Genomic DNA, 16410 nt, shown 5'->3' with positions numbered 1-16410 from the left:
GAACACTGCACTGGGAAGTTCAGTATGTATGTTGAACTTCTTTCGCACCATACGTAGAGAACCTTGCGAACCGGAGATTCCAGTTGAAGGACAATAAACTAAACACAAAAATCCGTTCTAAAGAAGTGAGTTTTCAGTCTAGATTTAAAACTGCATAGCTCCAATGGCTTCTTAATGACGGAAGGAAGAGCGTTCCAGACGGCCGCAGAGGCGCATCTGCAGTGACCGCCTTTGTTCGATGGCCAGCAGCCACAAGCCGTCACAAGCAGCCACAAGCAGCCACAAGCAGCCACAAGCAGCCACAAGCAGCCACAAGCAGCCACAAGCAGCCACAAGCAGCCACAAGCCGTCACAAGCAGCCACAAGCAGCCACACGCAGCCACAAGCAGCCACACGCAGCCACAAGCCGCCACAAGCAGCCACAAGCCGCCACACGCAGCCACAAGCAGCCACAAGCAGCCACAAGCAGCCACAAGCAGCCACAAGCCGCCACAAGCAGCCACACGCAGCCACAAGCCGCCACAAGCAGCCACAAGCAGCCACAAGCAGCCACAAGCAGCCACACGCAGCCACAAGCAGCCACAAGCAGCCACAAGCAGCCACAAGCAGCCACAAGCCGCCACAAGCAGCCACACGCAGCCACAAGCCGCCACAAGCAGCCACAAGCAGCCACAAGCAGCCACAAGCCGCCACACGCAGCCACAAGCAGCCACAAGCAGCCACAAGCAGCCACAAGCCGCCACAAGCAGCCACAAGCAGCCACAAGCAGCCACAAGCCGCCACACGCAGCCACAAGCAGCCACACGCAGCCACAAGCAGCCACACGCAGCCACAAGCAGCCACACGCAGCCACAAGCAGCCACAAGCAGCCACACGCAGCCACAAGCAGCCACAAGCAGCCACAAGCAGCCACACGCAGCCACAAGCAGCCACAAGCAGCCACACGCAGCCACAAGCAGCCACAAGCAGCCACAAGCAGCCACAAGCAGCCACAAGCAGCCACACGCAGCCACAAGCAGCCACAAGCAGCCACAAGCAGCCACACGCAGCCACAAGCAGCCACAAGCAGCCACAAGCAGCCACACGCAGCCACAAGCAGCCACACGCAGCCACAAGCAGCCACAAGCAGCCACAAGCAGCCACACGCCGCCACAAGCAGCCACAAGCAGCCACAAGCAGCCACAAGCAGCCACACGCAGCCACAAGCAGCCACAAGCAGCCACACGCAGCCACAAGCAGCCACAAGCAGCCACAAGCAGCCACAAGCAGCCACAAGCAGCCACAAGCAGCCACACGCAGCCACAAGCAGCCACACGCAGCCACAAGCAGCCACAAGCAGCCACAAGCCGCCACACGCAGCCACAAGCAGCCACAAGCCGCCGCTGCTGCGAGGATGACCACCGGAGTTGGCGTGATGATGCTCTCTGCTCCTTGACGAGATTAGCGAGGTGGTATTGTGGTTCATGTTCGCCATGGCTAACATCATTGGCGAGTGATATCTGATCTGATTCTAGTTTACCAACCTGCACTAACCAACGTGGTGAAGTATAGTCAAACAAATACAAGTTACCGACATGGGGTGGGGGAGACCTTCATTCAGCAGCAGATTTGACAAAGGGTCGCTATTTTTATTATTAACAATTGTAATTAATTATCTTACCTTTTGCCATGACAAAGGCAAACAATGGTTTCTACTTTAACCAATTATATTACATTGCTATGATGGTCTTTTCTCAGCAGGGAGCATTTTATATTACCCCTTCAAAATAAATAATTTGTTCTCTGTAAGTAAATTATGTTTCTGGCTTACCGTTCAACTGCACGCTGGTAGTGAGCGTTCCATAATTAGTAGTGTCTTGAGATTGGACTGTACTTAGATGCAATTTAAATTCAATTTGTAATTATAGTTTAAGATGAGACGTAGGTCTTATTATACCTTTCAGTGAGCTTATCTGAGCCATTCACTTTTCCACGTCGATTTCATACGAACGATGAAGCGGACGAAACAATCTTGTTCAACCAAACCCGTTTTACAAACATGACTGTGTCATCACTCATTTTCTTAATCAGCGATTAAAAGGTTTTCCTTGAAATCACTATATTGAATGCGTTTTTTGGTAATTAACATCACATCTTCTTTGCTCAAATGTTTTAAATTGTGCGTTTCTTTGTAACGCTATCGTGGGGAATGTCTCACTGCTGACGCACGTGATCGCTCGCGACTCGTCAATGCTGACGTGCCGGAATGACCGTGATCGCTTCCGTGCTTGCTCCCAAATCTCTGCCGTTTAACCCTTGACCTTAAGCTCACGGCCAGGAAGGTCTCACGCCGGGTCACCTCAAGAAGGCCAAGCTCATGTTCTACTACTCGCGCTACCCCAGCTCCACCATGCTCAAGATCTACTTCCCCGATGTCAAGGTACCGCTTGATGTGTGCTCGCCCTCACACCGCTTTTTGCAGAGGTTCACTGTTCGGAATCCAGCAGGTGCCCTGATTACGAGGGTGGACATTAAAGTGTGAATGTATGCATATGTACTTTATCAATTTTACGTCTTTATTTTGAAGTAATTTGCTTACTTTTCCTTTCTATGTATGTTGAATTTCTATCACACCATATGTAGCCAACCGTGCTAATCAGAGGTGGGGCTAATCCGGTACTTTGCACTCCTATTGTGTGTTTGCACTGTATGTCGGTGAAAAAGAGCTTTATAGGTCATCGGATTTCTCCTGCAGTTTCAATAAAGATTCTGATTACGATTCTGCCAATGGAAATTGGTATCTGAATCTGGCCTGCACTTCCCTAGGTAAAGAGTGTTTGGTTTAGTGTCAAAGTAAGCGTTGGGGAGGCAATGGCATGTGGTGTAAAATCCCCTTGTAGACCAACATACTTACTTGTTGACGGGCCTTTGGCCAGATAATGGATACAGTCCTAAGATGTGATCTATATTGGTGTATTCATGGAATAGAATACAGTTTGTAGCTGGAATGTCTTCTCAAATGAAGAATGTAAACTAAATAAGATGGTATATATTGCCACACGACAAACGGTTTGGGCTCTTTAGTGCTGCTTACAACAAGGGTGTAAATCTTCACTTAAAGCTTTCGTGATTGCAGGAATTCACAAGAGTGTCGCTTCGAAAATTACTGTTTAAAAAAATATTCACGCGCAATTTCTTTCTGAAATATATATTTTTTTACACATACAACACTGTTGATACAGGACTGTGTACTTTTGTTTAAAATCTGATGTTTTACAATACACAAACCATAAAAAAAGTGTACAGAATACACTGTCAGTAAGTAATTAATATATCTCTATATTAATGAAAGACAATTTAAAACGATGACATTAAAGCAAACAGACAATAAAAAAGTGACCATCATACACTCGCTAGATGTAAAACAAAAAAATAACGAAATTTATAAATATGTTTTTCACAATTTATAGTTTCATTAAAGCCAGCAATGCAGTCATTTTAAACCCTGCAATCTCTGGATTTCCCTCATGAACTTCTCTCCCTTAAAGTTATAATCCTCTGCTAAGTATATCAAGCAGTGCTAATATATTAAGATATATTTTTCCATGACATTAGCCACTTTCATTTCGCTCAGTGAACTTTACCTGGTAAGTAAAATAATTTAGTGTTGTTTATATTTACACATTTTCTGCGTGTTAAAATAAACCCAAAGCATAATAAGGAAGGCAACGTGTCCGAGAGAACGTTAACTGAGGAGATGGAGTAATGAAATCAGTTTATGCGCGAGCCGGACGGTAGCATCGCCGATCCTGAGAGATTGCTTGGGGAGGCCGACATTCAGCAGTGGATGGAGCATGGTTGATGATGTTTATGCTTTTATCCATGGCATATAATTGGAAACATATTTCAAAATGCTATACCTACTAATGTTACATATGTAATGCTTAAAATGGTTAAACAGCATACATGTTTGACGAACATAATTATTTTTAAAATGTAAAAAAAAACCTTCAGTCAGGATCCATCACAAGGGTTTGTTTACAAGCACAGCATTTGATTTGATCGTGTTTGTATTTTCAATTTCCATTAGATTTTTCATTTTAATGAGCATGTGGGAACAAACTCGTGCGTTTCCTTAATGACCCCTTCATCTACAATTCCTAGCCACGGCAATATCCTGCCTACCCCCAACAGCACCAACATTGCCACACATACTCCTTTATTTTTCATGTATGTCAAAAAGCTATTAACCATTTCAACATTCATATTAAAGCCAACAAACATATCGGCTACATCACCAGGATAACAAAAACACAATTTCACTTCTCATTTTTATGTCATTAATAATACGGTATTTTACAAGTAAATATCTAATGCTCTAATTTCAATAGCTCTTTGTTGCGCCATTTACTTTTGCCTAGTAGGCCGCAGGCTTCAAGCCAATGAGTGGTAGGTAGGTCATAATTACAGCAGTTTCTTTGCACACTCATAGTATTGCCTGTTGTAGAGTTAAATGCTGCCAATATGCAAATACTGCCATTTCAAAAGGCGAAGTAAACATGTGAACTCCTAATGTATTCTTAAGTGATTTGATTACAACTGCCTCTATCTCTGCAGCAATTAAGGGGCCCCTTTTTGTTTTAGAACGGTAGCCCTTTGAAGAGCATGACAATTACCGCGCACGTTAACACATCGACGGTTAAGCCGGCAAAGAACGCTCCACGCACCAAAGTCCAGAGTGCCCCAAAAGCTGAAACCATACCCCCAGATACAAGTCGGTAGTCATTCACCAGATCCCATACCTGCTGCAATGGCCAAAGTTGGCCTATGTGCACTTACAGCTCTCCAATGCGGTTTTGGCATTGTACCGCATGTCGGATGTTTCGCTCCGCATTCTGGGAGCTTCCGAAACTGAATTGAAGCTGCCAGCGCGTGGAGCGAAACGTCGGACATTGTGCCGAACGACACCGCAGTTCAACCCGAAAACTTGTCAGAAAGCTGTACAGTACAGCACGACTGCAAAACCTACGTAGCAAATGCTGGGGAAATTAACGTTCACGAAAAACAAAGTTATACAACTTTCTGCTGAATGTTTTAAAATACACAATTGTAATAGTATCATAGAGGGCCTTAAATCGAAATAAGTTGCCTTGAATGTATAAAGTTAGAGCCCATTGACATAATAATTGTTGCATTGTATGGGAAGTAATAAGGACACAGAAAACAGAGATCAGTGAAAAACCGCAAACAATTATGCCAAACAAAATAAGAGAGCATCAAAATGAATAACCTTGGTAGGCGCGTGTGTAACTTTGCCAGACTCCCCTTCTCATGTTGCATTTTGGTATCTCCTGCACTCTTAAGTGTAGCTGTTCTATTTTATAGGTGGATTTTATTTCTACATTTCTTACATTTAATAATAATTACAAAATTTACACTCAAGCACCATTCACAAATTAAAGTCTCAAGGCACCACGAAATGAAGAGACGATAGATAAGAAAGAACCACATGGTGGAAAAAGAGCCAAAGGGGAACTCAAGTCATTAGGGAAAAGTTTTATTTTCAGACGTGAATTAACGATTCAGAAAACTATGCAAAAGCCCAATCTCCACAGGTTGGGGGGGGGGGGAGAGTTCCACAACTGGGGGGCCACAACAGTAAACGCCCATCACCCCAATAACGTAACCGAGATGGAGGTATACAGAACGTAATAGGGCACAATTGGCATGCAGGAAGTCGTGGGTTCTATCTCGACCCTGATGCCTGTTGTATATTTAGAGTGTGCGTGTCTCTCTCCCCGTGGTCGCGTAGATCTTTCTCCGAGTCCCCCGGTTTTTCCCTCCACATTTAGAATCAACATCACTCGTTTAGAGTATTTGGCCGTGATCAATTTCCATGTGATGATCAGCTACTTCGTTGACCTATCATTTATGATAGCAAGGTCGTTTCTGAAAAGGAACTATACAGATCCTTGGGCTTTACCTGGAAAAATAAAAAAGAGTTTAGTTTTATATTTTTGTTTTACTTAGGACTCTTTGTAAATTTTAGATGAATTAAATATCCACTGAACCAAACACTCTTTCAGAAGTTTCTTGTTTAGGTGCAATGGTAAGTTAAATTAATTAGTCTTTTCCAAAATCTGATTTATAAAAATGTATGTGGTCGATGTTTGAGAAACCCTTCCTATAATCTGCTTGCTCACAATTGGAGAAGCAAATGCATAAATATTAATGGCCAAAACTTCAAGCATCGCAGATTTGCAGATGACAGTCACCATGTATCATGAGAATGGTCTCCAGGATATGTGAAAAGAACTCGGGTTGAAGATATAAATTAGTAAAACTAAAGGCTTGTACAGCAAGGTCCCTTAACAACAAGATACAATTGTTGGAAGGTTGTTGGAAGGTCCAAGTGGAAAATACAACAGGCTTTCACGACCAATATCATCCATCATAGAGATTTTTTGGGTTAGATCACGTAAATATATAAAAGTGTCGTTAAAACCCACCACCACCCAAGACAGCCAACTAGTAAAGGTTGACATGTAAACAGAACATGACAATTCGTCACTAGTACAGCACGCCAGTGTGTTGGAGAGCCAAGCCACAACATTTACAAACTGAGTACGACGTTTCGCCAGTAATTACAACTAGCTTCATCAGGCGACAGCCAGATTTGTGGAGAAGTCTAACTCGCACACTCGCCGTGGAGGCCACTCACCGAACTTACATTATCATGCTAATTTTTACCTGGTAGCCCTTTAATTGGTAGAAAACCCACCACCGTTGCGGTCGCAGCCCACCACTTACATTAACATTCGCTGCCCCGCCCATGCTGCTGACATTTGGGCTACGCCCATTTCAAACCTCTATAGACAGTTTGCCTTTAGTAGCTAACCCCCTTTTCCTGCTGACGACCGCTTGTGTTGCGATCGAAACGTCGCAGTTTTTTGTTATTTTCTTTGAACCTAGCTTCGTGACTTAACCAAAAGACCCAAAGAATATGAATTCCTGCAGTCACGAAAGCTTTAAGTCAAGAGAGGTCTAACTGTTTATATATAGAGGCGTAGATGTGGTGACCACGCTTCTGCGCTCTTGGGGGGGGGGGGGGGATTACTGAGTCAATGTACATGATGCTTGTGCATTATGCGAGCCCTTTGATCTTGTCTTTCCTGTCTATTGTGTGTATTAAAATAGCCGTACCAACGGTAATCCCTATTGAAGTATGCTGCCCTTTATATGCATGCATTTTAATCATGTATTATTTGATGATTCGCTTTCATGCAGCACTAAGGCGGTAGCTATCCGAACGGTTAAAATTATTTTTCTTTCAATTTCGATAGATTCTCTAATTAGTCTTGGCCAGTAGTAGCTAGTTTTGCACAGAACTTCAACATTATCAAAATCACTTGAGTGTCCTTGTTGGCACGAGTGTTCTGCTACTGCTTTTGTACCAGAAATTCATTACTGGTACAAAAGATGTATTACCAACGCTATCAACAGAAGGTGTGTACAGGATTAACTGCACGTGTGGTAAATGTTATGTTGGGCAAACAGGACGAATGATCAGCACAAGACAAAAAAAACATCAGAGAAATATTGAATTCTCCCAAATACAACTGTCAGCAGTAGCAGAACACGCGTGCGTTGACTCAGTAATCCCCCCCCGCCCCGACTTTGTGCAAGAGCGCAGAAGGGTGGTCAACACATCTACGCCTCTATATAAGGAACGAAACAAAATTTTGATTTAAAGCTTTCGTGACTGCAGTAATTCATATTCTTAGCTCTTTCGGTAAAGTCACGCTTACTGTGGCTTTCAGACAGCATACATTAATTTTTCGTCTCCCCCCTCCTCTTTTCAGAACATAGATGGACTAGTCCTTCTAAATAAACTGACAAATCGCTGCGCGTGGCGCTAACGTTTTTTAAAAATAAATAAATAGATACATCGTTTAAAAATAAATAGATTAATGCAAACCGACACACCTGATGACGACCGTTTGTGTTATGGTCGAAACGTCGTGAGAATTTGTATTGCTTTATATATATTTTATTATTTTATTGTTTCCCTTCAACGTGACTTTACCGAAAGAGCTAAGAATAGGAACGAAACAGTAAGACTTCTCCACAAATCTGGCTGTCGCCTGATGGAGCTAGTTGTAATTACTGGCGAAACGTCGTGCTCAGATTGTAAATGTTGTGGCTTGGCTCTCCAACACACCGGTGTGCTGTACTAGTGACGAATTGGCACGTTCTGTTTACGTGACCGAAACGTCGCGATAATTTTATTGTTTTATTTCATTATTTTATTCGCATTCTACGTGACTTTACCGAAAGAACCAAAGAAGATGAACCCTTACTAGTTGGCTGTGTCAGGTGGTGGCGGGTTTTAACGACACATTTATATATTTACGTGATCTAAACCAAAAAAAAACCTCTATTATAGATACAGTAATTAAGACAGGCTGGGATACAAATGATGAAATAAAGATGTGGGCACGAGCAATATGTGGAGTGCTTTTGGATAACTTTTAATGAAAAGAAAAATATAAATGTGCCTACAGAAGAGCATCTTAAATCAGTGGATATGACCAAGGATGAAATGTGAATCGCAAATGTGAGTGTCGGTGAATAAAATGCGACAGAAGCTTAAAAGTTCATACAAAGCTGTACGGAATACACATGTTCTTAACATGTTCAGTTTGGTCTTGTTGTAGTGAAATAGTGTTGGGGAGGCCATACAACAGTTGATTGGCTGAGGATGGCGATGAGTAATAATAATGGATCGGGAAGCGAGAGAAAGAGAGGCCATCCCATGCCAATGTATGTAATCTCTCTCGAGTACTGGCTTTTCCTAACTCGTGACTCACGGATAGATTACTTTAGGAAACAATATAGGTAAACGATAAGTTAATAATTTTAGAACAATTTACTTGTTTAGCATTATCCGTGTTTCCGTTTTACGCAAGTGATCGCTTCCTATAAATTACCCCAGAGAGCTGAGAGACGACTCCTCAACACGAGACAAACGAGGAATAAAAACCATGCATGTGCACGGATTCCGTACTGCTTTCATAAGTGATCTTGTCCTCGGAAGTAAGATTTTGTTGTTGTATGAATCCGTATTGCCTTGCTATGACGTATGGATCACGTGGGCATTCGAAAGAAAAATAGAAGCATGGAGCGGTGTACGTTAGGAATTGGATGCACGGAAATGGGAGAGTATATGCAACCTGGAGACTTCACAGTCTCACTGTCGAGCTGGGGCAGGACACATCGCCTGGCAGGACGATGGCCAATTGCAAAGAATCATGGTGGAGTTGCCACCAAGCGAGGGAACGCACCTGAATGTTCGTACCCGGAGGAGATGGAGCAACGCTATCCGCTCGTGTGCGGGCGCTGGGTGGATTGTTACACCGATTCATGGCGAGATGCTAACTCACCAGGCTCCTGTGCGTATTCAATTATCTATAACGTGAACTCACGTCGCCATTTCTTACTCCACCTATGCTTCGCTGATGCTGTCAAGTTTGTAGAATCCTTCATAACTAATGCTGTGCCATTCAGTGTCTTCTCTAATGAACTTATTTGGAAAACATTTCCTACAAAATGTCACAAACTCTGTGTGAATCATGCTTAGAGCAGCAGTGTGGTTGTTTTTGTCAATTATCTTTAATTGAACAGGCACAAACTTCTGTTATTAGACAGAAAAAGCTTCCGATTCACAGGCCTGCCTTAACACACTGACTCATTTTACCATTATTTTCTCGATGTCTGACACATTCTAAATTACTTGTAAAGTTTTGTATTTCCAGAGTAATCAGACTCCCGTTGTCAGTATTTTTTTCCCATGAACTAAACACTGGACATTCTTAAGTTCTGTATTATATGACTAATTTACTTTTGTCAAACCTCTCAAATCTAAGGAAAAATTGCACTATGAGCATGTTGTACTTTCGCACGACTGGTGGTTTGATAGGCCTGAACTCTGAAACATTTGTAAATATTTAATATTCATATTGGCGGAGCAGTGGCGCAGTGGTTAGCAAACTCTGCTATGAACAAGACAACCTGAGTTCAATTACCAACCATGGCCTAATGGGCTAATGTCTTTGTTGTGATAACGTTGTTGTTGTTGTTTGTGCTTTTTGTTTTGGTGCCATTTCTTCATTTGTTTATTATTTTCTTTGCTTGAGAAGAGTAGCAGAGTTTTCATTTGTGGCTGTGTATGGGATTTCGTCGTCCTATATATATTTAATGTACAGCGTTATGGGATGCTATTGGCATGAATGATGCTATATAAAATTAAAGTATTCTTATTATTATGGCAAAGATCAGTGGCGAGTGATATTAGAACTGGTCCTGGGCCTCCACCCTCACCAACTCTCACTGACCAGCACGGTGAAGTATGGTCAAACAGCCCCCGTGACAGAACGGCTCGGTGAAGCCTTCACAGAGCAAGGTTTTGATAAAGGCCCGTACAGTTCGGTGTTATCATTATCATCACCTGTACAGTGTTATCATTATTAATAATATTGTTGAATAACTTCGTGATATGTATGCCATATATGGCCCTCTGTAGAATTTCCAGACTGCGAGGGATGCAGACGGCTTCGGGAAGCCTTCATCTAGCAGCGGATAGCTAATGGCTGATGATAATTAGACACTGTAGCAACGCTGGTTTTAGAGAACATGAAACATCAAGTTATGGAGGATGAGTGGAGGGGCGGGGATTGATTAACTGATGCATGCGGGCTGATTCACTGATGTGAAGTAACTTATATTCCACTGTAATATATATTTTGTATAGCTGGAACAAATTCCCTGCAATTACAGAGCCCTTGACTGGTTCACTTTGAAGGCTCACAAACCTCAAGACAAGCGGGAAAAGCAGCCACGCTGTGAGCCGGCACCAAATCCCCCTCCCCTCCCACCTCTGCAGTAGTCTCTGCAGTGAAGACCATGGGCAATGAGCGTTTACATCATTGGTCATGGTCTGTCCACTGCTGGATGAAGGCTGCCTCAAGCCCATCGTCGCCGTGTCTCATGGCCTCTCGATGTAACCATCCATGGAGCACACGGAGCCAAATGCTGCCTCCATCTCGGGCGAGTTCGCCCCTTTGGCTGCGACTCCGTTGTTAGTCTCGACCGCCGGCCGTCATCGCTTCGAGGGACACGTCCTGCCCAATGCGATGACCTCAACTTGTGAACCTTCTCTAATCCGTGTGCTCCTCTTCTCCTAAACTGCCTGCATGCGCTGACTTGCAAGTGAGCCAATAACATTGAACATTTGTCGCCTCCACTATAACTGAAGCCACGGTCCACGACTGCATTAGGGAGCCACTGGAGGAGCTATCCACTTTTAAATCTATATTGAAAAAATATTTCTTTTGAACTGATTTTTGTGTTTCGTTTTATGTCCGTTCCAGCACCTGGTTGGCACCGTACGGTGATAACTAGGTTCAACATACATACCTACGTACATACAAAAATAACATTCTGGCGGCATTCGATCGATTCGCGTTGGTCTCCATCATAATCTTCCTGCTGAATGTCACGCACAAATTTTCATTCCCCTGTCCACAAAGGTCCCCGTGAGCATGGCATCATAATGCCGAGAGCTCCAAAATGCAAAACAAACACTTCACAAAGGCTGCTGTGACCACAAACGGGTTAAAACTTTCAATCAAGCAGCTGTCTGTTGGCCACGGGTACTTAATTAGTGTGTCACTGAATGCCTCTCTTTATCCACATCATTACGGCGCATTTCAGGCCACACACAAAAAGACCCCCAACTTGCAGCCACATAATTACGCTCCATTAAGTGATGATGTTAAGGAGAGGTTACTTAGGATGAGGAACGCAAACAGCCTAAATGCATGCTGCTACCCAAGTGAACTTCAGTTGTGAATGTGATCAGCTGGTATTGTCTGCGAAATTGCACGGCGACAGTTCTGAATGACTTCCAGCTGCTTGCATCGTAACAGGCGATGTCTCTGCTTCTGAAAAATATGAAGTGTCTGTGTAAATGTGATGTGGCGGAACGATTTTCCTTTTTAACATTATTTGTTATTATCATTTTTTGGTGGGGGGGGTGGCTTTTGCTTGATTATGCTGTGACAAATGCCAAAATCGTTTTTTTTTATTGCACTGCATAGCTTTGATTCAGTATGCTGGTGCTCGTTGTCGTTGTTTTTTTAATGAAATAGTTATGGTAATGATACAACTCGTGCATTCAAATTGCACATGAAATACAAACATTCGTCTATCCTATGTTGTAAAACTTCCCGACATCAGCACTTAACTAAAGCGATAGACACATGGCATGTTGAAACAGTTCATTTTTACTAAGTAATTCCTATGAAAATCAAATAAGTGCTGCACAAGATATATGTGATATGAGAACATTGTGAATGTATTGGTAGTGGTGGGATAAGTATTGCATAAAATATCCCAAGGAAGGCATTCGGAACGTATCATTATTTATAATCATATATGACGAATGTCAGACGTATCTGATATAACACGATTTTAGTTCCTGGGTAGTAAGTGTAATTTTCTAATTTCTTATGCCTCAAAAGTATAGAAAATGGCTATTATTCCCCACAAACTTTGCTTTTGTGACCAGGACTTTATGTGAAGTAATGACACAAATGCACACCACGTTTTCTCATTAAAAATAGGTACATTTCAAAATATCACTGTCCTGCTCACAAAAGCAAAATTTGTGGAGAATAATAGCCACTTTCTGTACTTTTGAGGCATAAGCAATTATGAAACAACACTTACTACCCAGGAACAAAAAATATATTTTTTGTTACACAGTGAATTATTATCACGTTTAAAATATAAGACTGTGGAGAAGCCGCACGTCAGTTTAATATTTAATAACGAGTGGATCCTTAATTAATGCTTCTGTAAGACTGGTTGAAGGGTCCTTTACAGGTCAATTGGTCATCTGAAGAGAACATTTTATTATTTATGTGATGTCTATTAAGTGTCTTGAGGACGATAGCAAAATTATTATTTGTTTAAATGCCTTTTTACGCAAAACATTTTTCCTAGTCCTAATTGTTTAAGTTATTTGGGAAACAATGTCATGATTTCACCTTTGTATTAAATTTAACTGCAGAAATGTAGAATTGTAACGTGTCCTAGACAACATTCAACTATATTACATGCAGAAATATGAGCTGAAAGCTAGAATTTGCAATAAGATATTTCACAGTGACGGAAATGCCTTTAACATACCCATCAGATATATGGCAGGATTAAAGTGAGCCATTAAGGAAATTACTATTGCAAAGTGTTCTTTCTAAATGTTCAACTAAATCACGCACGTAATTTTATTATGTTAACGTCATATGTTAAAATGACATAATTAATTGATACTGTTTTTTTACAAGTTAATTTATTTCAATTTCAACTTGTGCATTGCAATCTTGGCAAATACAATCTATTGCATTCTGGAGAAACAGTCGTGTACAGGAATTTTAAAAAATATATATTGCGTTTAATATGATGCAAGGTTGAAGTAAAGACGCAGCCTCGCATTTGCTCTCTCCTGCCAATGCTAAGGAGGAGGCCTCCACTGGAGGGAGCTCTCGAGAGCCTCTCCAGATGGTATCCCCACTCTCCCACACTGGCCAGAGAGGTTGGAGTACCCACACTTTACCCCACCACACGCGACTGAATACTGTTGGGTGGACAGAGATGGGGGGGGGGGTGGAATTTAAGAAACTTGCACCGCTCTTTCAGCTGCCGTGCCAGGACATTCAAGCGGCGACCTTGGTCTGTCATTGCAGTGTGCCACCCGTCACCCCACGGCAGCGTCGATATCGTGGGACAAGCCCCCTCGTTTCAAACACACAACTTCCAGTGCTTGCGCTGTTCTTGTCTCCCCCGACGTCTCACGCCAGTTCAACCGCTGCATCACGTCGCAGCTCATCAAGTGGTTCAGCAACTTTCGCGAGTTCTACTACATCCAGATGGAGAAGTTCGCACGGGCAGCCCTGGCGGACGGGGTGACCAGCGCCGAGGAGCTCACGGTCACACGCGACTCGGAGCTGTTCCGCGCCCTCAACGTGCACTACAACAAGGCCAACGACTTCCAGGTCAGATCCTGCTTTCCTATGAGATCAATACATATATGTACGCTACAGTGTACACACGAGCAAAACTCTCTTCTGTCGCAACATACGCGTACACATTTTGTTTCAGTCCACTGGCCTCTCGGCTTTCCCGGCCAACATTACCCAGCAGGATTTGTTTAAACAAACACACTTGACCGGTTTAGACCCTCTGTGTCTCATCAGTAGAGTAAAACAGTCTGTGTGATTGACAGCCGGAAAGCGTCATCAGTTGCAAAGTTGCAATTTATTTTAAGTACGTAATCTCTCTTTGTTCTGGAAGCAAAGCGAACAAATCAGAAGAAACAATTTACAAGCCTACGGGGGGGAGACTGGAGTCGCGACCATCACTATGTCGTGAATCTAAAATCATGACATTACGTCACGTCAACCCTACTCTTATATAGCAATACAAACATCGCTATGGCGAGGATGTTTTGACGAAGCTGCAAGCTGCCTCGTTCATTTTTATTTGATTGCACCGCCTGCTACTTTTTGCTGGCCATGCCACCTTCAGTCCTTGGACGGCAAACATCTGATGGAGCGATTCCCTTTAATGATAAAACGCGCAACAAGCAACTTGCGCGTGGCTCGGCTGAAAAAGCTGCCACTGCCCGCTGCGTCACCTCGTGGCTCCAGAATGCACGCGGCGGCCTCTTCAACGAAGACAGAAGCAGCCCTCTTTTAACACGACTGCAACTGCAAGCAACGCTCCGCGCACTTACATTAGCGCTGCTTACAACTTTAGTGGAAATGAGGCTAAGAGAGGTAAGTAAGATGGCACTGCATTAAAATAACAGTGAATTTTCAGAATGAAAGACACCTCTGGCTGAAAACAATTGAAGCAATCTCCATGGAAAGGAAAATCACTACACATTTAATTACAGTAACCATACAAATAATGTGAGCATTAATAATAAAATTGAACTGAACTGCTAATCAATGCAAGTCTCAAATGTTCTCTCTCTCATGATAACCCTGCATGACCCTAACTTATAATCAGTGATTTTCCTAATGGACATTATTTTACAGTGATAGAGATGTCACTGCTGTTGCTGTGAGATATACTTGATGTATATCTCTTGGAGTATAAGCGTAGGTGGGCAGTGTTGTGTGCTGCAGAGATACATTTCCATGAAATACTCTAATTACCTCGCTATATTTCAAGCGCTCATTTAAACGTTCCTTGTCATGTTTAAACGTCTCTCCAACAATTGTTGAAACTCAGGATGTAATTCTCTTTCAATGCAGTAGCTCCAAAGGTAGCGTTTGTACTTGCCCTTCTTTAAAGCGTCGATCAACCTCCTGTTCCTACGATCGTCAAACCGCACGCTATGGTCTCCACCAGCTACGAGACCAGCCAATGCAGAACTCCACATTCCCAAGAGCTTCTCAAAATCTTTCAGCGCGGGCAAACAATTGGGACAATGTGTATATAATGCTGCAGTGACGGGGTTAAACATTTACATCCAGCAAGTACAAAGCATGACCAGCGTTCCATATTCCCGGAAGATGCCTTCGCAAGCTTTGTGCTCTTGCCAGCGTTTGCGCAGCTAGACGCAGTGTTCTATTTACGCACTCAATTCATTAATTAGTATCTACAACAATATCGACAGTTCATAAAACGCACACTGCTCAAAATTGTTACCATGTCCTGTCCTTGAAGATGGCTAAATAAATAATGGTACTTATTTTTTTTTAATATGCATTTCGTTACTTTTTGTGTGTGTATGATTTTAAATGCGATGTCATTTCATTGCAACCGTGTTGACTCAAAGTAGAATAATTTAGTGGATAGGTGCCACACTTTAGAAACTACAAAGTAGAGCATGGGCGTTTTCTATTAAATGTGAAATTGGAATACAATGTTTACCAGGCATCCTGGGTTTATTTTACCTTTTGTGCAAGACAGAGTAAAAATATATTTTTTTACTGGCAAGGTCATTGGCTACAGGCTCATGGATACAGAATACCTTATGAGAATACTTTACCAACAGTTAACAGTATCATCATTTATCTCAGGTGACCACATAGTCCAACATGTCTTAATGTCACAGGTGACTTAAATTGTGAGGGTTTTTTAAAAGTGAGTGATCACCATATCACCAGCCATGATCCCTGAGGACCTATTAATGTTGGAAGAGAACATACAGGGTGGTCACGTGGCCAGCACCACACATGACCACATTTGTCTCCCTAGTCCTGATGGCATACCGTATCAGATACTATTTCTTTGGCTGATCAAACCTAGCGGGGACCAAGGCCAAATTCATTTCTACATTTCCTGCGACTGATACTGTGC

The 16410-nt window shown here is 42.7% G+C and overlaps 1 protein-coding gene across 1 annotated transcript in view; it reads left to right on the top strand.

The window, feature by feature from the left end:
• The first annotated feature begins 1214 nt into the window (after positions 1-1214).
• The window catches only part of LOC116947116 (prospero homeobox protein 1-like), a 60032-nt gene continuing 44836 nt past the window's right edge, over positions 1215-16410 (top strand). Inside the window, exons 1-2 of the mRNA XM_032962534.2 lie at positions 1215-2419; positions 13899-14093. Of these exons, the coding sequence (XP_032818425.2) occupies positions 2357-2419; positions 13899-14093 (258 nt within the window). The 5' untranslated portion in view covers positions 1215-2356. The remainder of the gene's footprint in view (positions 2420-13898; positions 14094-16410) is intronic.

Source organism: Petromyzon marinus, chromosome 29 (assembly GCF_048934315.1).
Source record: "Petromyzon marinus isolate PM22_M1 ecotype Great Lakes invasive population chromosome 29, UKy_Petmar_22M1.pri1.0, whole genome shotgun sequence".
NCBI classification, from domain to species: Eukaryota; Metazoa; Chordata; class Hyperoartia; order Petromyzontiformes; family Petromyzontidae; genus Petromyzon; species Petromyzon marinus.
This window is presented reverse-complemented; position numbering and strand designations above follow the sequence as displayed.